General features: G+C 56.7%; 7 protein-coding genes and 1 non-coding gene across 8 annotated transcripts; 3 read left to right on the top strand and 5 right to left on the bottom strand.

Moving 5' to 3' along the window:
* The first annotated feature begins 245 nt into the window (after positions 1–245).
* Positions 246–3,671, top strand: L226DRAFT_529920 (putative beta-glucosidase from glycoside hydrolase family GH3). Its single transcript, XM_067679715.1, has 12 exons — positions 246–596; positions 656–706; positions 759–939; positions 1,000–1,150; positions 1,202–1,249; positions 1,304–1,405; positions 1,460–1,944; positions 1,995–2,331; positions 2,395–2,533; positions 2,586–2,804; positions 2,860–3,134; positions 3,191–3,671. Exons 1-12 carry the CDS (start codon positions 441–443, stop codon positions 3,597–3,599), a joined length of 2,553 nt encoding a protein of 850 aa, XP_067540280.1. The 5' UTR covers positions 246–440; the 3' UTR covers positions 3,600–3,671.
* A 237-nt stretch (positions 3,672–3,908) lies between these two features.
* L226DRAFT_t24 lies at positions 3,909–4,004 on the bottom strand. Its single transcript has one exon. It is a non-coding gene; the product is annotated as a tRNA-Leu (tRNA).
* An 11-nt stretch (positions 4,005–4,015) lies between these two features.
* L226DRAFT_529919 (uncharacterized protein) lies at positions 4,016–5,368 on the bottom strand. Its single transcript, XM_067679714.1, has 9 exons — positions 5,279–5,368; positions 5,168–5,226; positions 5,047–5,110; positions 4,927–4,979; positions 4,645–4,874; positions 4,519–4,586; positions 4,389–4,466; positions 4,283–4,322; positions 4,016–4,225 (listed from the first exon to the last, which is right to left on the bottom strand). The coding sequence occupies exons 1-9, from the start codon at positions 5,284–5,286 to the stop codon at positions 4,217–4,219; spliced, it is 609 nt and encodes a 202-aa protein (XP_067540279.1). The 5' UTR covers positions 5,287–5,368; the 3' UTR covers positions 4,016–4,216.
* A 133-nt stretch (positions 5,369–5,501) lies between these two features.
* On the top strand, positions 5,502–6,488 carry L226DRAFT_608729 (COQ7 protein). Its single transcript, XM_067685966.1, has 3 exons — positions 5,502–5,868; positions 5,923–6,122; positions 6,176–6,488. The coding sequence occupies exons 1-3, from the start codon at positions 5,593–5,595 to the stop codon at positions 6,381–6,383; spliced, it is 684 nt and encodes a 227-aa protein (XP_067540278.1). The 5' UTR covers positions 5,502–5,592; the 3' UTR covers positions 6,384–6,488.
* On the bottom strand, positions 6,189–6,961 carry L226DRAFT_608728 (uncharacterized protein). Its single transcript, XM_067685965.1, has 5 exons — positions 6,927–6,961; positions 6,858–6,868; positions 6,770–6,802; positions 6,601–6,711; positions 6,189–6,548 (listed from the first exon to the last, which is right to left on the bottom strand). Exons 1-5 carry the CDS (start codon positions 6,937–6,939, stop codon positions 6,471–6,473), a joined length of 246 nt encoding a protein of 81 aa, XP_067540277.1. The 5' UTR covers positions 6,940–6,961; the 3' UTR covers positions 6,189–6,470.
* A 27-nt stretch (positions 6,962–6,988) lies between these two features.
* Positions 6,989–10,074, top strand: L226DRAFT_529916 (uncharacterized protein). The gene is made up of 11 exons (XM_067679713.1): positions 6,989–7,187; positions 7,243–7,437; positions 7,525–7,594; positions 7,717–8,180; positions 8,230–8,536; positions 8,592–8,810; positions 8,876–8,919; positions 8,977–9,060; positions 9,108–9,625; positions 9,683–9,791; positions 9,847–10,074. The coding sequence occupies exons 1-11, from the start codon at positions 7,059–7,061 to the stop codon at positions 9,868–9,870; spliced, it is 2,163 nt and encodes a 720-aa protein (XP_067540276.1). The 5' UTR covers positions 6,989–7,058; the 3' UTR covers positions 9,871–10,074.
* Positions 10,075–10,624: 550 nt separating this feature from the next.
* Positions 10,625–13,400, bottom strand: L226DRAFT_499875 (WD40 repeat-like protein). The gene is made up of 3 exons (XM_067677739.1): positions 13,030–13,400; positions 11,068–12,786; positions 10,625–11,013 (listed from the first exon to the last, which is right to left on the bottom strand). The coding sequence occupies exons 1-3, from the start codon at positions 13,345–13,347 to the stop codon at positions 10,873–10,875; spliced, it is 2,178 nt and encodes a 725-aa protein (XP_067540275.1). The 5' UTR covers positions 13,348–13,400; the 3' UTR covers positions 10,625–10,872.
* A 233-nt stretch (positions 13,401–13,633) lies between these two features.
* Positions 13,634–15,800, bottom strand: L226DRAFT_608725 (Pkinase-domain-containing protein). Its single transcript, XM_067685964.1, has 6 exons — positions 15,344–15,800; positions 15,177–15,260; positions 14,716–15,064; positions 14,452–14,645; positions 14,208–14,394; positions 13,634–14,143 (listed from the first exon to the last, which is right to left on the bottom strand). Exons 1-6 carry the CDS (start codon positions 15,764–15,766, stop codon positions 14,010–14,012), a joined length of 1,371 nt encoding a protein of 456 aa, XP_067540274.1. The 5' UTR covers positions 15,767–15,800; the 3' UTR covers positions 13,634–14,009.
* Positions 15,801–15,889: the final 89 nt, after the last annotated feature.

Raw genomic sequence — 15,889 nt, 5'->3', positions numbered from 1 at the left:
GCTCGAAAGACTCGGCCGACGCCGACTCATCGATCTGGATCTCTCCCTCGGGCGTCTCCCGGGCCGCATGTCCTGTGGTTTGCCCAGGGTTTGCCTCAAGCATGCTCTCTCCTGCCAACATCCATGTACTAACCTTCTCTATCCCAACGTCCCTGAGTCTTCCTCAAGGCCTCAACGGCGATTACGACCTAGTCAATGTTGAAACCTCCATGAGGTCTCGGCCATCCTCTTCCAACATGAATGTCCGCGCAAATCCCCCTCGAACTCATGACCGGTGGCACAGTCATGCCCAGCATCCCAGGTTGTGCCTTCTACGGCCCGACTGATGCTTTTAATGGCCATTCCGAGGTTTCTCCGGAGAGCCTCTCATATATACTCTCTCTCGTCCCCGCCTTCGTCAGGAACTACCTGCGCAAGCTCTCCCAGTCAGCAACTCCACCATGTCTCGCGCTTTCCTCGATGCTTCAGTGTCCGATATCGTACAACAATTGACCACAGACGAGAAGATACAACTCCTTGCTGGTCCCAATTGGTGGAACACCAATGCCATAGACAGGCTGGGAGTCCCGGCCGTTCGAATGAGCGATGGACCAAATGTGCGTACCTCATACGTGTATACTGATCCAAAGTCGAGGCTTATCGCACTACTACACAGGGAGTCCGTGGTTCATCCCACTTCGTTCCGACTCCTGCTCAGTGCTTACCAGTAAGTTGCGTTCTTAACGACCTGTACTGTTATATCTGATACAGCATTCCAGTGCGCTACTTCAATGGCATCAACCTTTGATACCGACATGTTATTTCAAGTCGGCGCGTTACTTGGGGAAGAGGCCAAGATCAAGTCTTCCGTGATATTACTGGCACCGACATGCAACATTCAGCGTAATCCACTTGGCGGAAGAGCCTTCGAGTCCTATTCCGAAGATCCCCATCTTTCAGGTCGATATCTTTATATCAATCTGAACGAGTGAAGCCTGACTCGGTATATATGTCACGCAGGCATCATGGCGGCAGCATATGTCGACGGTCTTCAGAGTCAGGGAGTAGCCTCGACCATCAAGCACTTCGTCGGAAACGACCAGGAGCATGAACGAACCGCCGCCGAGTCTGTTATGTCTGACCGGGCGTTACGCGAAATCTACCTATACCCGTAGGCATCCTCACACACGTCATTTTCCTTCGTTCGACACAGGTCCAACAGGTTTATGCTGGCTCAAAAGAAAGCTCGGCCCTGGGCTTTCATGACTTCGTACGTTCCTCGTTCTAGGCCCGTCATGCATCCGTTGACCATGGGCATATTCAGATACGGAAGAATCAAGGGCGTGCACTGTGCAGAAAACCCGATGCTTCTCCAGGATATCTTGCGGAAGGAATGGGGCTTCAACGGCATCGTCATGAGCGATTGGTAAGTGCGGAGTTCTGTTCTTCCAACTCTCTGCTTCACACATTCTATCTCTAGGTTCGGCACATACAGCGTTGACCATGCAATCAACGCTGGACTCGATCTCGAGATGCCCGGTCCACCCCGCTGGCGCACTCCTCTACTCATTGGCCACTTACTTTCTTGTCAGAAGATCAAAGAATCTACACTGGACGAGCGCGCCACGCACATGCTCAACTTCGTCCAACGCCAGGCACGGCGCAATCCGGAAGTCGTGTTTGGTGACGGCAAGGAGCGCTCGCGCGATTCTCCCGAAGCGCGGGCATTCTGCCGCAGGCTTGCCGCGGAGGGTATGGTGGTGCTCAAGAACGAGGGCGAATTGTTGCCGCTGAAGGAAGGAAAGGTGAAGACGATTGCATTGATCGGTCCGAATATGAAGGACCGGATCATCTCTGGCGGAGGATCAGCAGCGTTGAAGGCCACATATATTGTTACGCCGTATGCTGGCCTCGTCGAGAACGCGCCGAAAGGCGTCGAGTTCAAGTATGAAGTAGGGTGTTACTGTGAGCTCCCTTGATTTGCTCGTGAAATCCAGACGGCTGACCGGAAGTAGCGTTCAAGTATACTCCGACGCTGGAAGCGTTCCTGGAGACTCCATCGGGAGAGCCAGGCTGGCTATGCAGCTTCTACAATCACGACGGGAACGGAAACCCGACCGGAGAGTCTGTCCAGGACTACGTCCTTCAGGATACTCGCATCAAGCTCAATGACTTCCTTCCCACCGGACTGACGAAAACTTGGACGATCAAGCTTCGCGGTAGTCTCACCATGGACAAGACCGCAGAGTACCAGATGGGACTGACGGTCGCTGGTCGGGCAAAGCTGTTCGTCAACGGTGAGATGATCATCGACAACTGGACGAAGCAACGACCGGGTGACTTCTTCTACGGGTAAGATCGCAACCGGTTCCCTGTATTTCCGTCAAAACCACTCACCACTGCCATCGAGTACAGACAAGGGACCGTAGAAGAGATGGCTACCATCTCCCTGACGGCCGGGAAGCCTGTCGACGTCATGGTCGAGTATACCAACACCAAGCCTCCCTCAGGTCCCGAGTCGGACCGATCGCAGCCGGCTCTTATGCGGGGAGTGGTATGCTGTCCCTACAGCTTCATGACGCTAGGATGCTAAGTGTCAATTTCAGCGACTCGGGGGATGCGAGAAGGTTGATCCGGAAGAAGCTCTCGCCGCGGCTGAGAAGCTCGCTGCCGAGTCGGATGCTGTTATTGTTGTCGCAGGGTTGTCTCCTGACTGGGAGAGCGAAGGGTTCGATCGGCCTACGCTCGATATGCCCGGCAGACAAAATGAACTCATCGCACGGATCGGTAGAGTCAATCCGAACACGGTCGTCTGCCTGCAGGCGGTGGGTTGTACCATCATGTATTGGGGCTGTTGGGTGCTCACACCCTACATTGTAGGGATCTGCGGTTGCGATGCCGTGGGTCAATGAGGTGAACGGTATCATTCAGGCGTGGTATTCGGGCAATGAAGTTGGCAATGCCCTTGCCGACGTCGTCTATGGAGCGATCAACCCGAGTGGCCGTCTGCCCCTCACGCTTCCCGTGCGCGTGCAAGATATCCCTGCGTACCCAAATTTCAAGAGCGAGGACGGACAGATCCACTACCGGGAGGATCTCTTCGTGGGTTACAAAGGTTACCAATCGAGGGACGTGAAGCCCCTCTTTCCCTTCGGGTTCGTCGAGCTTTCTATATCTCTTCAATCGATCGGAGGCTGACGTTCTTGACCAGGCATGGCTTGTCGTACACAACGTTCTCCTTCTCTGACCTCATCGTGTCGCCTGCGTCGATTGTGAAAGGCCCCGACTTCGAGGTCGACGTCACCGTCACCATCGCAAACACCGGCTCCATGACAGGTTCTGAGGTGGTCCAGGTTTACGTCTCCTTGCCGGACATCGGCCTCGCCACACCGAAGTTGCAACTTCGAGGGTTCACCAAGGTCCGCAATATCGCCCTCGGGGAGAGCAAGACTGTTACCGTCAAGCTGGACAAGTACGCAGTGTCATGGTGGGACGCGGTTGGGCAGCAGTGGAAGGCTGCGCCAGGCACGTATGGCGTGCATGTTGGCAGGAGCAGCGCAGCCATGGAGCTCGAGGGCGAGTTCGTGCTAGAGGAAGCTTTCGCCTGGGTTGGCCTCTGAGAGCGTTGTTTAAACTTAACGAAACAATACCAATGTACCGAGTGTGCAATGCCAAAACCGAATGTGTCTGAGATGAATTGCGGTAGTTTGCCGTTTCACCTACACAGACCAACTATCTTCACTGCGAGGACTCCGGTCATCGTGCTTAATCGCTGAGGCATCGTGATGGTGCACGACCCGTTAACGTACACTCGACACACCAGCGAGAATGAAACCAACAAAATGGAAACAAGTAAATGGACGATGCAGGGCCTTGTAGCAGGTGCAAGACCAGTTGTCAAACAACTCCATCCCAACTGAAAATGTTAATGGTGGCGGCGAGGTTCGAACTCGCGCGGGATCACTCCCATCGGGAATCAAGAAAGACTTAAATCCGACGCCTTAGACCAACTCGGCCACGCCACCTTCGCAGATTAGCGACTATGTAAGCTCATATGTTATCTTGCTCCCGGAGCGCCCGGGATCCCCCTCCGAGTACTTGATATCTTGCAAGGAAGTCAGTCTGCACAAACAAACACAGTGGCCTTTACGGTACAACACATCCGTCCAATCCTTGTTACTTCTGCACGTCCGAGGTCGACTTCTTCGGCGACAGATCCCCTTTAGATTCGGTCCCCTTAGAACAACTGAGGTCCAGCGGTTAGTGCAAAAGTTCGCATTGATCAGGCCTCAGGATAACTTACTCCTGAAATGCTGTCCTTCCCTCCTGGCATCTCCCTCACTCTGCGCATAGGTACGTGATGTGAGACTCATACAGTTGCCAAAGGGGGATATCGAGCAGGTACGTACCGGCGAGTTGGTATGAATACCTCCGTCTCGTCGGCGGGGTCCCACAGCCCAGCAACGCCCGACGTTGTCCTCTTGCTCCTGCAGTACGGGTGAGCAGGGAACGGTTAACGATAAGCTATGCGTGACTGACTTGGGCTGGTAGTTGGTCTCCTCGCTTTGAGTCTTGGACTCTTCGGTAGACGCAGGCACAGAGACGGCCTCCTCAACGCATGAGGCTCGACACTGATGCATATGACTGAGTGGGAACGAGACCTACCGTAGGTGGTTCCTGAGATGACTTGGAAGGAGCGGCAGCAAGCGCATCAGACTCATCGTCTCCACCGTACTGGAAGATGTTTGAGTGGGAGCCACCAGGAGGCTCGCGCACGCGACGAGTAGGCTTGAAGTCAGATGCAGGTACGGACGGCGACGAAGCGGTCGTTGGAGCAGCAGCAGAACTCTGGCCAATATCCGTGCCGCCAGACAGCTTTCCAAACTGCGCATAGCCTGCGCGGACATGATTCAGCTGTAGTATAAAGAGGAACTGGTTGGGACGCACGAGGAAGCTTCTGGATGTTGGTGAAGTTGGGGTCGACTGTCACCCCGACATATCTGCCAGGAATCCACTTCTTAGCGGGTGCATCATCGTACATTGAAGATCGGAGTAGGTGCAACTTACTTGAGGAATTCAAGGAGGGAGCGCTTGGTGAAGACAATGTTGGTGCTATCCCAGTCAAGCATGCCTGGCGCGTGCAGACATTGTGAAACAGACACGAACGCGCTCTACGGGCCGCACGCACCAAGCTGCGCGGGCCAGTCGCGCTCGTTGGAGTGATTGACGGCGTCGGAGGGAGTAAAGCTGGTTGTAGACTCGATCAGCATCTGTTGGCTGGAAGCAGCAGCAGTCGTACGTAGACATTGGACGCAAAGAAGGTAACGGGTACTATGCAGATGCTGCGGTTGAAGGAAAGAGGACGAGGTGGGAAGAGATGAGAAGCGGTTGAAAGGCGGACAAGCTCAGGTTGCAATGGACGCGTCTTTAACGCGCTCCCCCCGGCGCGGCGTGGCTTAGGTAATCATGTTTTCCGAATATAGGCATCCGAGTCGTCGGAGGCAGTCGAGGTCTCTTGGGTCTCCGAGGCCTGCCGTGACGCTCTCGACTCCCAGCGCATTGCAGTATACTCTGCAGCATATTCTACTCTTCTCCTAATCTCAGCACACTCCCATGTTTGCCACAGCTTGCTCGGCAGTCCTGCGCCCAGCATGTCGGTCTGCAGCACGAACGCTAGCTACAGCCGCCCCATCGAGCATTTACCTCGACCCAGCACGCTCACAGGACACCTCAGTCACCGCCACTCCTTCGCATGTCTCGCCAGAACTAAGGCATGAGCTCGAAAGTGCGCTCAGGGTAGATCAGGCGGGCGAACTCGCAGCGAACTGGATATACAAAGGACAACATGACGTCCTCGGCCGAGACCCCGCGACGGGCCCCCTGATCCAGGTCAGCATCATGCCAACTACTACGCCTTTGCTATCTGTTCTGAACGTGTTGTAGGATATGTGGGACCAAGAGAAGAAACATCTCGCCGTCATGAACAAGTTGCAGTTGCAGCACCATGTCCGACCGACTTTGCTCTGGGAACTCGCACGAATAGGCGGGTATGGACTCGGAGCTGTTACCGCTCTCATGGGCAAGGAGGCAGCAATGGCGTGCACAGAGGCCGTAGAGACTGTGATTGGAGAACATTATGATGAGTGCGCACCAGCTCATGCCTCCCCTTCTCTTCCGCGCTGAGCATATTATCCAGTCAACTCAAGGCACTCGAGCAATTGCCGCAGGACCACCCGAGCGTGCCTCTCCTCCGCGCAGTAATCAAAGAGTTCAGAGACGATGAGCTTGAGCACCTCGATATCGCAGTAGAGCATGATTCGCAGAAGGCCCCTGCACATGCCCTCTTGAGCACGATAGTAGGCACCGGATGTAAGGTTGCGATCGAGTTGTGCAAGAGGTTCTAGACCATACGATGGTTGGAAGAGGTAGAGGGCCAGTATACACTGTACCATAGTATTTGAGGTGTCAACGACGCCATAGTATTCCACCTCTCAGTCCGACTCCTCGGGGGCAGCGGCGACCCGTGCCAGCGACTCCGACTTGCGCTTTCCGGTCCAATCCCACCTCATCTGTCGCAGAGCATGTCAGCATTGAAACGGAGCCAGACATAACGCGACGCACGTCTTGGTTGTAGGACAGAGCAAAGATAGAGAGGGGGAAGACAATCATGCCCAGAATGGACTGTCTTGCTGTCCGGGAGTTGAAGCGGAAGTGCTTGTACACCGCTTCACGCTACTCGTCGGGATGCTTGAGGAAAGAGCTGCGCATAGACAGAGGGCGGGGGACGCACCATGGTGTTCCACCGCTCAACGGCGGGGTCAGTCTGTTCTCAGCATCAGTATCAAGTCTATCTCCCAGTACAGGCGAGAGTGCTTCACCTTTGTGTACCCTGCATGGACGATGAACTAGTGAGTAACGAGCGGAGACGACCTGGAGGACGGGCGCACCGTGTCCGGCCATGGTGGATGCAGTCACAGATCGTTGCCTGCGGAAAGCGCCCATCACTTGTCCTCTGTCCACGACCACCGCTCTTCCCGCGTTCCCCCATTTCCGCCTCCTCGTCCTGGCTTATCTCCACTATGGCTTACAACAGAGAATGGGACAAAGGAAAGCAAGCTGACTATGGCTGGCAGCCTGCCCCGAGAGGAAACCATCTGCGCGACGAGGACTACTACGGCGACAGTAAGCGTCGAAAGTACAACGACGGCGTACGTTCCCGCTTCGTCATTGTATGGATCTGTGCATTGAAGTCCTCTACGGTAGGGCTACGACGCATCACAAGGCTATGATGAGTCGAGCTGGGATAACCGCCAATCCTATGACCAGGGTGGTCACTGGCACGACGACCGCCACCAGAAGGGCGGCGGCGCAATGCACAACAAGAAACGACTTATCCCCAGCGAACCAAGCCCTCACGTCATATTCCTTGGGCTTGACCCTGACTTCACCGAATCCGACGTGAGTCCTCGTCTGTTCTCTCCCCTGCCCTCTATCCGCCGCAGTCTCTGGCGCTCTCGGCTTACGCTAACACCGGCGTTCCGCTAGATGCAAGCATACTTGACGAGCAACGGCTGCAGCATTGAGTCGGTCACCATCATACGAGACAGATCTACAGGCACTTGCCCCATCCTCCTTCATAGCGTTCCGCAGTGCATTGACGTCTTCTTTCTCTGCGCCCCCTCCCCGCCTTGACCGTGCCTCGCAATGTGTTCAACCACCCTCTCGCACCACCCGCAGGTGTCTCCAAGGGCTTCGGCTTTGCCCAATTTACAAGCACCGAACACGCCCGCGCTTTCGTCGACCCCCTGTTCCCGTTCATCCAGATACCACCTCCGGCCTCGCACGGCGCGTCTGCCACGGCTGCGTTCTACCGCGCGTTAGAGGCCGGCAGCCCTGCTCCGCCGGGTGGGCGGCGCGTAAAGATTGACTACTCACAGAGTGCCGCCCCTGGGGATCGACGTACCAAGGGCCCGTTACAACTGAACGATGGAACTCGGGACATCGGGAATACGCAGGCCCCCGTGCTCCTCTTCCGCGGCCTGGACCCGCTCTCGGGCCCGCAGGCGATTGCGCAAGCGATGAAGACCAGCTCGGGCTTGGGTAAGGAGGGCGCGCGGGGCATGCGGAGAATCATCCTAATCAAGGACAAGACGACTTCGGCGAGCTGGGGCTTTGCATTTGTCGAGTTCGTAGACATTGAGGTGCGTAGTGTCTTCATAATGCCTTGGATATCATTGACAGCGGTGGTAGTCCGCATCTGCGGTGCTCGCAGCAACCATGTCTCCTCAATTGCACCCCAATGGGTTCCGAATCTCGGACCGTCCTGTCGCAGCGTCGTTCGCGCACCCTTACTCCTTCCAGCCCATTGCGGACTACGCTTTGCGAGATGACGCATGCCTGATGTCCACAGCGTCGTTGGGTGGCGTAGAAGGCATGTGGGTCCGGTACTGGGATGAGGCATCCACTGCAGCTATCATCGAGTTCAAAGTGGAAGAGCCTGTCAAGCCGGCAATCACAGCGCCCACAGTGAAGGAGAAGAAGGAGAAGAGGAAGAAGGGTCAGTCCCCACGGACCACTCCGTCAAGCTTCACGTACTAACGTCGCAACTGCAGGGGCGACCCATGAGGTCTCTGCGGAGGCATCTGCTCTCCCCGTGTCCGACAAACCGGTCACGCTCAGCTTCAAAGGCGGTTTGACCATGAACAAGCCTGGGCAGGGCGCACAGGCGAAGAAGGCCGTTCCTCTCTCCACCGCCTTCTCGATGGACGATGCTGCTGAGGGTGAAGCAGACGCTACAGCAAATGAGGCCACAACCGCGGAGGATCCGAAGGGTTTGTCACGATGTTGGAAGACAGCTGCTTGTGCAACCTGGCTGACAGTGTCCCGGCTGCTGTAGTTGCTGCCGCTAAGCGAGTCGCCCCGCTCATCGCGAGTAAGAAGGTTCGCTTCAGTTCCATCCTCTTACCTTGCGTGACAGTCATGTTGACAATGCGTCAGACTGCAAACAACATCAACAAGTGGAACCAGGTCCAAGACGTGCTGCACCACGATGCGCCGCAAGAAGTACCTGTTGCTCAACCTGTAAGCACAATCGTCTCGTAGCAGGAATTAACCCTCAGCCCTTGTAGGTTGAGACTCCAGCACCGGTTGCGGCAACCCCGATCCAGCCACCCAAGGCGGCAACGCCTCCACAGGCGGAGGCCGAGTTCGAGTTCTCTGACACGGTTGCAATGACCTGCTTGCTTTGTGCACGTCAATTCAAATCCCTCGACCAGCTCAAGCGGCACAACAAGGAGTCCGACCTGCACAAAAAGAACCACAAAGACGCAAATTTGCGCGACGTCGCACGTGAGAAGGCGAAGGCCGCACGCGCGAAGGCCGAGCAGCAGCAGCCCAAGTACCGCGACCGGGCATCCGAACGGCGGGTCATGCACAACCAGCCGGATGTCCCGCGACCAACGCCAGAAGCGCGGCCGCCGAATAAGCGCAAGCAGTCGGAAGGTCCGCGTGCGCCTTCGCCTCCTCCGCCGACACCACCGGCGCCGGCTCAAGATGACAATAACATTGGGAACAAGTTGCTGAAAATGATGGGATGGAGGGAGGGTCAGGGCCTTGGTACTGGCGGTGAAGGACGGGTGGACCCTGTGTATGGCGTTCTGCCGGAGTTGTCCCCGTGCATGTTGTGCTGATACTTTTCTTCCAGACAAACCGCTATATATGCTGCTGGCGCTGGCTTAGGCGCTAGCAAGGCCAAAGACATAACCAAGATCGCCAACGATTACAGCGGATATGTCAACTTGGCTAAAGATGCTGTGAGTGTACGGTTCAAGTTGTTATCCCACGATCGCTGCTCATTCGTGCGCACAGGCCCGCGAGCGATACGGAAGCTGAGCCAGCCTTCCGTTGTACTTTTACTTGATATTGTGTCTTGGCCTGCTATTTCTTCCTTCATCCACATGTAATCGCTGTGTCCTCCTTACGTAGTCTTTCCCTTCCCGTTGCTCCTCCTGTACCCTACTGTACCTGCCTCTTGCTTAACCACTACTCCCTGTTGAACTCCGCCATCCGAATGCATTACTCATTCCACGTGAGTCCGACTCGTCTACGGTATCCTGACCTCCGCATGCAAGCACGGTCTGAACCACCAGGCTAGATCAAGTTGCATCAAGTTACTCTTCCACTTCAAATTATTCGTTTTGTGGAAAAATCCCAACAAGGAAATCTACACGCATTTCCAGTTCTACGTTGAAAGGGTGAACGAGAGTCCTGCGCGATCTGGAACATCTCGAGTATGGACCACTGCACAAGGACCGCGAAGGCCAAATTTCGCTTTCGGATGCATCAGGACGTGCGACGCGACATATACTATGTAAACACACCCGGATCGTCCTGGCCAAGGAATATCTACATATCAGCCAGTAGACCGTTCCACACTCAGAACGTACTCCTGTACTGCCTACTGGTCGGGTTAGATAATAAGTACTTGAGACGATGGGCCGTAGCACCTTATGCATCTACAGCACGGTCTCCCTGTCCCTGCCTACCATCCGCGAACGGATCCCTCCTCGCTTGTGAGTTGTTCGTCAATGGCCGTCGTCTTGTAAGGAATACTCACTGCATCGCTCCACACAAGTGCGTAACTGTCGTCTGGGACATGATAATTCCTGAATATGCAGTGTATGTGGTGCTCTAATAAAATGGATGGGCGCGAACCGAAAGAGAATGAGGTCCATGCGTACAAAAGGCACAAACCACCAGGGAATTAACGACGGTGCGACGACATACCATAGTAGAATAATGTACACGATGATAAACTTCTACTTGAGCAACTACTAAACCCTCGGGATAGCCGCAACAAGCGGCAGCAAAGTGAACAACACAGACCGCACGAACCTAGCCACTGAAACTCCATACACGGACATCTCCGTCGTCGCTGCCAGACACGATCTTGTCCTCTCCTAGTGCGAGACAAGTTACCGCGCCGCGGTGACCGACAAGCGTAGCTGTACAGCTGCCCTCCTCGCGTGACCATACCTACGAAGAGCATTGTGAGTCCGAGGTCCGAGACAGCGAGCGACATGGACGTACCTTGATCGTGCGGTCGTGGCTACCGCTCACCAGCCGCAGCTTGTCACTCGCGACAGCCCAGACACCCTCGATGTGTCCAAAGAGCGTACGTTGGACCTTTCCTGTGTCGATGTCCCAGACCTTGATCGTGTTGTCCAGGCTACCCGAGATGAGCACCGGCTTTTGGCGTTTCTCCGCCGTGTTCCGCCGCGAGAGCTGCGCAGAAGCCTGGGACGACGACGCCAGCGTGAGCGAGTCCTGCGGCTCAACAGACGTCTCGCGGTCCGACCCATCAGAGGCAGTGGCGGGGGACTCGCACCCCTCATCGACCATGAGGAGCTTGAGACTCTGCACTTGACCAACGTGCCCCTTGAACTGGCGCACGCAAGTACGTGCGCACAAGTCCCACAGACGGATCGTCCCGTCGTCGGACGCAGAGAACAGCATCTTGCCTGGGTCGATTTGCGGCGCGCTAGATGACGAAGGCGTAGGTGCGTTCTCCAGCGCGTTTGGCCCTGCGTCGCAGGACGACACTGTGCCCGTCCCGGTCGAGTCCCAGAGCTGCACGGCGTTGACCCAGTCGCAGTGCCCGCGGAGCGTGAAGCACTCGCCCGTGCGGAAGTTCCACACTTTGACGGTGGTGTCGACGGAGCCGCTGGCAAGGACGTTCGAGTCGAAGCGGAGGCACACGACACCCTCGGTGTGGCCCTCGAGTACCTTGAGCAGCTGCCCGGTCCGCCAGTTCCAGACACGCATCGTGTGGTCCATGCTGCCGGTGATGAGCTTGGCCTCATCGAACTGCAATGCACGGATGGCCCGCGTGTGGCCCGAAAGACACTGCACCTCGGTGCCGTTCTCGAGGTTCCATACACGTGCAGTGCGATCGTATGAGCCGGTGATGAGGACAGGGAAAGAAGGATGTAATAGGGTCTCGGAGAACTGCAGACACATAACACCGTCGGTGTGCCCCTTGAGGGCGCGCACCGTACATCGGCCGCGGCGCCAATTGCGCTCGACAGTTAGGCGTTCGCAATATACGTCCTTCCATGGCCGTGTGTGGAGGCTAGCGGACGATGGTTGTGGGGTTGGAGGTACGAGAAGAGGATTGGGATTGAGTGATGCGGGAGTGGAAGTGGACGATTCTGCGGCAGACTCGGGATCTGGTGAAGGATAAGACGGCAAGGGGGTAGAAGGTGGCGAGTGATCTTCTTGCAGGTCCATCCTCGCTCGCTTGGAAGGCCCAGATGCATCCGCGGCAGCGTCTGCATCCAACCGCCGCTTCAGGTGCTGATGCGAGGCAGACTGCGAAGAGCCAACGGGAGTAGGACATGGGGATGCACTGGTAGACGGGAGGTGGACTGCCCTGCGCTTCTCGAGGATGGGAAGACCCCATCCGCACTTCAGGCACTTCTGCCCGATATGCTGCTCACAGATGCCACGCCAGAGGATGTCATCGTCTGCGAGGCCCTTCCATGCTCGGGAGACTTGGGCGGCACGGCAGAGAGATGTCGCATCGAGGTACCCCAGAATCTTGAGGGAGACTTCCCGCGGGAGAATGGCGAAGGGGTCGATGCGGATGAGATACGACAGTTGTTCGGTGAGCAGGGACAGCTGCGAGAAGCAGCACATCGTGAGGAGTCCCTGCAGGATGAGCGCGCGCCGGGGATGCGGGGAAGAGGAGAAGTTTGACCAGATGACGGAGACGGCTTCGCGCTCTGCGACGGGGAGGGCGTCGAGGGCCTGTGTGGCGGAAAGACATGCGCGTCAGCATCGCTCGAACGGTGGTAGTAGAATGTACGAAGAGCCATAGGCGCGAGGCACTGGCAGGGGGAATGCTTGTACGACGCGAGGTTGTTCGGAGCGCGCTGAGAAGAGGTGGGCGGGGACGCATGACCCGCCCGACAGCTTCTATCGCAACAGGCGTGCCCGGTGGAGGAGATACGCTCGCGAAGGGGCCTTGGGAGAGGAGGGCCGGTGACTCACCTGCTGAAGCTTGAGGTTTGTGCCCTCGTCTGCCATCCGCTGGTGGCGGACGCAAAGCTTCCGAGCCGGAGGCTGCAGAGGCATGGGGCCTTCCTCCTTGACGGACGCTTGTGCACTGGGCGTGCCCGTGGAGGAAGCGGGGGTGAGGTCTGAAGGTTCCGAATCGGCGACGAGGATGGGTGCGTCGAATGTGGTGACTGGGGACGGTGTCGGGCTGGAGGAGCGAGAGCAGGACTTTCCGGAGGCAAGACGCGGTGCGGGGAGGGTGTCGCAGACGTAGGCCGTGCTGTTTCCCGGCAGCGAGCTGGGGGCGGACATGGCAGGGAAAGAGGGGGGCGAGGACAGGGAGGGGAGGAGGACGGAGGAGATGAAGTCTAATAGCGAGAGACAAGCCTTGCAGATGAGCGGGATCCGAGAGCTTACATGAAATAGACGCTCGTGTTCTGCAGGTCGCGTGAGTCGCTCGCGACATCGCGCAACTTTTCGCGCGAGTCCTCCTCCGCCGTCCCCAACCTGCTCTCCGTTGCCAACTCGGCCTGCGACAGGCTGCGACGGCGCAGGTCCATCGCGACATCCTTGCAGACGCTCTCGCCACAAGCCGCGAGGCGTTTCGTATGCGTCATGCTTGTGCTTCTCTCTCGACAACATAAGCTACGTGTGGCACATATATGGTTCCATCGCTCGAGCGCAGTCGCAGCCCAGCCATTGAAATTCAAGATATATAGAAAAGACAACCAGACACGACGCCAGGACGGTACGAGTGGTGATGTATGAAACGTGAGATGTATCAGACATGACGTGACAAAACAACAGGCAGACCGAGGACGGCACGGCGACATATGGACGCAACACGACTCCCGCCAAACCCACGAACGAGCAGAACCACGGGCCGAGAGCGACTGCGCACGCACGGAAGAAAAGGGTCGACAGCGAACTACGGGTCCCAATGCTCCAGCCACTGCGTCCCTCCGAGCCGGTCATCAGTCCAGCGAGATTCTTAGCTCCTCCAGTGGTATCGGCACGAACGAGTCCAGGTGAATCCCCCGCGACGCCAGCTCCGCCTCGGTGTGCGGCGGCACCAACGACCGCATCAGGTCCGGTCGTACCGAGAGCTCTGTGCAGCACAAGGTCAGTTAGCTCTTCGCTCCGGGTTGGACCACTCGGACTGAACGACTCACCCTCCCGAGTGAAGTCAAACAAGGGCGGGAACTCCTTTCCATTCGGCATCTTCGCACCCTCCTGTCGCAGCTCGTCGAAGAAACCGTGGCACATGGCCTCGACTGCGCTCAACCGCGCTTCCGGCGTGTATTCAAGGAGCTTCGCGACCAGATCGATGGCCTCGGGTGCCGTGCGGGGACGGAAGACCTGCGAATACGCCAAGAGCGTGAGTTGCAATGCTTGGTTTGGGATGACTGTCCATACCTTCGAGAAGGGATGAGGCTTGATCTGCGGGAACTTGTGCTCCATGTAGTTCGGGTTCATCGTCTTGATCTGCTCGCGCGAGGGTGTTCCGAGCACCTTGATGATCTCAACCAGCTGGTCAATCCCACTCTCTCCCGGGAAGAGCGGTTGCCCGAGCATCAGCTCCGCCATGACACATCCGGTTGACCAGATGTCTGATGCAGACGAAGAGGAAGTGTCGTCGTTAGTCCCCGACTACATAATGCATATGAGAAAAATACGCACCGATGTTGGTGGTGTAGTTGGTTGCGCCAAAGATGAGCTCGGGGGCGCGGTAGTAACGAGAGCAGATGTAGCTGACGTTGGGCTCGCCGGCAACGAGGATCTTGGCAGAGCCAAAGTCGCAGAGTTTGAGAACGCCGGTCGCGGGGTTGAGGAGGAGGTTCTGAGGCTTGATGTCGCGGTGGCAGATGCCGATAGAGTGGATGTACATGAGAGAACGGAGGAGTTGGTACATATACAGCTTGATCTGGAGCATGGGCATAGGTTGCTTGAGCTTGGCATAGTGCCGGCTGGCACGGTACACGGTCTCTGGGACATATTCGAGCACAAGGTTGAGGTACACTTCATCTTTCTTTCGATCGGACTGTGTCAGATTTGGATGGCGTCGGGAGAGAGAGAGGAGAAGGGAGGTTCAGGAGGAATGGACAGAGCGGGGTGTGGGAATAGGGAGTGGAGCGACTGACCTTGTCACCATTAGAATAGAAAAAGGCTTTAAGGTCAACAACGTTGGGATGGGAGACGAGTCTCATGATCTGCAATTCACGGTTCTGGGAAGGGAAGAAGGGATTAGACGCGCTGGAGAGAACAAAGGGGAGGAAAAGGTGTTGGGTGTCGGAGGAGGGATACATGCCTTGAACCTCTTGTCCTGCAAGACCTTCTTGATGGCGATATCGCAGACGGGGTTTGAGTCCTCGAGGAGCTTCGCCTGGAAGACGATACCGAAAGAGCCATTGCCGATGACCTTGCAGTTTGTGTAGACGAGATCACGGGTGTCGCCCGTCTTGCCGTCGGAGGCGACGACCTTGACGATCTTGCGGGGATCGTCGACGGCTGGAGGTGCGCGGGGGCAGAAAAGGACAAGGAGTGAGCACAGAAAGGACATCCATGGACCGAGAGAGAAAGGAGAGTGGAGCGATGGACGCGATGCAAGAATTAGGGCGCACGGGGGGAGGGGCAGGAGGTAGAAGAGCGGAGGGAATTGGGGGGAGGGGGAGCGGGGAGGGGAAGACGTACGAGAGATCTTGACGCCGTTGATTGGACCGTGTGTGGCCATGTCGTGGATGGGGTGATGCTAGGGATACAGAGGGTCGGAGGGAGCTTGGGAGAAGGAGCGGGTCGTGTCTTTGGGGAGACGACGGAGAGGGCGATGTCGAGAGAATAGAGAAGGAATCGTAGA

The sequence above is a fragment of the Lentinus tigrinus genome, assembly GCF_003813185.1.
Source record: "Lentinus tigrinus ALCF2SS1-7 unplaced genomic scaffold L226scaffold_3, whole genome shotgun sequence".
NCBI classification, from domain to species: Eukaryota; Fungi; Basidiomycota; class Agaricomycetes; order Polyporales; family Polyporaceae; genus Lentinus; species Lentinus tigrinus.
The sequence above is the reverse complement of the archived record's forward strand: the minus strand, read 5'-3'. Positions and strand labels throughout refer to the sequence as shown.

Excerpts from the sequence above, each read along its gene's own strand:
- L226DRAFT_608725 (XM_067685964.1), bottom strand. The coding sequence starts at position 15,766 with ATGGCCACACACGGTCCAATCAACGGCGTCAAGATCTCTCGTACGTCT. Across the intron at positions 15,261-15,343 it reads TGCAGGACAAGAGGTTCAAG|AACCGTGAATTGCAGATCAT; the intron begins GCATGTATCCCT and ends TTCCCTTCCCAG. Across the intron at positions 14,395-14,451 it reads AGCCTCATCCCTTCTCGAAG|GTCTTCCGTCCCCGCACGGC; the intron begins GTATGGACAGTC and ends GCGTATTCGCAG.
- L226DRAFT_608729 (XM_067685966.1), top strand. The coding sequence starts at position 5,593 with ATGTTTGCCACAGCTTGCTCGGCAGTCCTGCGCCCAGCATGTCGGTCT. Across the intron at positions 5,869-5,922 it reads CGACGGGCCCCCTGATCCAG|GATATGTGGGACCAAGAGAA; the intron begins GTCAGCATCATG and ends AACGTGTTGTAG. Across the intron at positions 6,123-6,175 it reads ATTGGAGAACATTATGATGA|TCAACTCAAGGCACTCGAGC; the intron begins GTGCGCACCAGC and ends CATATTATCCAG.
- L226DRAFT_529916 (XM_067679713.1), top strand. The coding sequence starts at position 7,059 with ATGGCTTACAACAGAGAATGGGACAAAGGAAAGCAAGCTGACTATGGC. Across the intron at positions 7,438-7,524 it reads CTGACTTCACCGAATCCGAC|ATGCAAGCATACTTGACGAG; the intron begins GTGAGTCCTCGT and ends GCGTTCCGCTAG. Across the intron at positions 8,811-8,875 it reads AACCGCGGAGGATCCGAAGG|TTGCTGCCGCTAAGCGAGTC; the intron begins GTTTGTCACGAT and ends CGGCTGCTGTAG.
- L226DRAFT_608728 (XM_067685965.1), bottom strand. Across the intron at positions 6,712-6,769 it reads TTGAGCGGTGGAACACCATG|CGTGAAGCGGTGTACAAGCA; the intron begins GTGCGTCCCCCG and ends CCCGACGAGTAG. Across the intron at positions 6,549-6,600 it reads CTCTGTCCTACAACCAAGAC|ATGAGGTGGGATTGGACCGG; the intron begins GTGCGTCGCGTT and ends GCTCTGCGACAG.
- L226DRAFT_499875 (XM_067677739.1), bottom strand. The coding sequence starts at position 13,347 with ATGTCCGCCCCCAGCTCGCTGCCGGGAAACAGCACGGCCTACGTCTGC. Across the intron at positions 12,787-13,029 it reads CAAACCTCAAGCTTCAGCAG|GCCCTCGACGCCCTCCCCGT; the intron begins GTGAGTCACCGG and ends TCCGCCACACAG. Across the intron at positions 11,014-11,067 it reads GCCACGACCGCACGATCAAG|GTATGGTCACGCGAGGAGGG; the intron begins GTACGTCCATGT and ends TGCTCTTCGTAG.
- L226DRAFT_529920 (XM_067679715.1), top strand. The coding sequence starts at position 441 with ATGTCTCGCGCTTTCCTCGATGCTTCAGTGTCCGATATCGTACAACAA. Across the intron at positions 707-758 it reads CTCCTGCTCAGTGCTTACCA|TGCGCTACTTCAATGGCATC; the intron begins GTAAGTTGCGTT and ends ACAGCATTCCAG. Across the intron at positions 1,250-1,303 it reads CCCTGGGCTTTCATGACTTC|ATACGGAAGAATCAAGGGCG; the intron begins GTACGTTCCTCG and ends GGGCATATTCAG.
- L226DRAFT_529919 (XM_067679714.1), bottom strand. Across the intron at positions 4,980-5,046 it reads TCCCTCCTTGAATTCCTCAA|ATATGTCGGGGTGACAGTCG; the intron begins GTAAGTTGCACC and ends GATTCCTGGCAG. Across the intron at positions 4,587-4,644 it reads CATCTCAGGAACCACCTACG|GCCGTCTCTGTGCCTGCGTC; the intron begins GTAGGTCTCGTT and ends TGCGTTGAGGAG.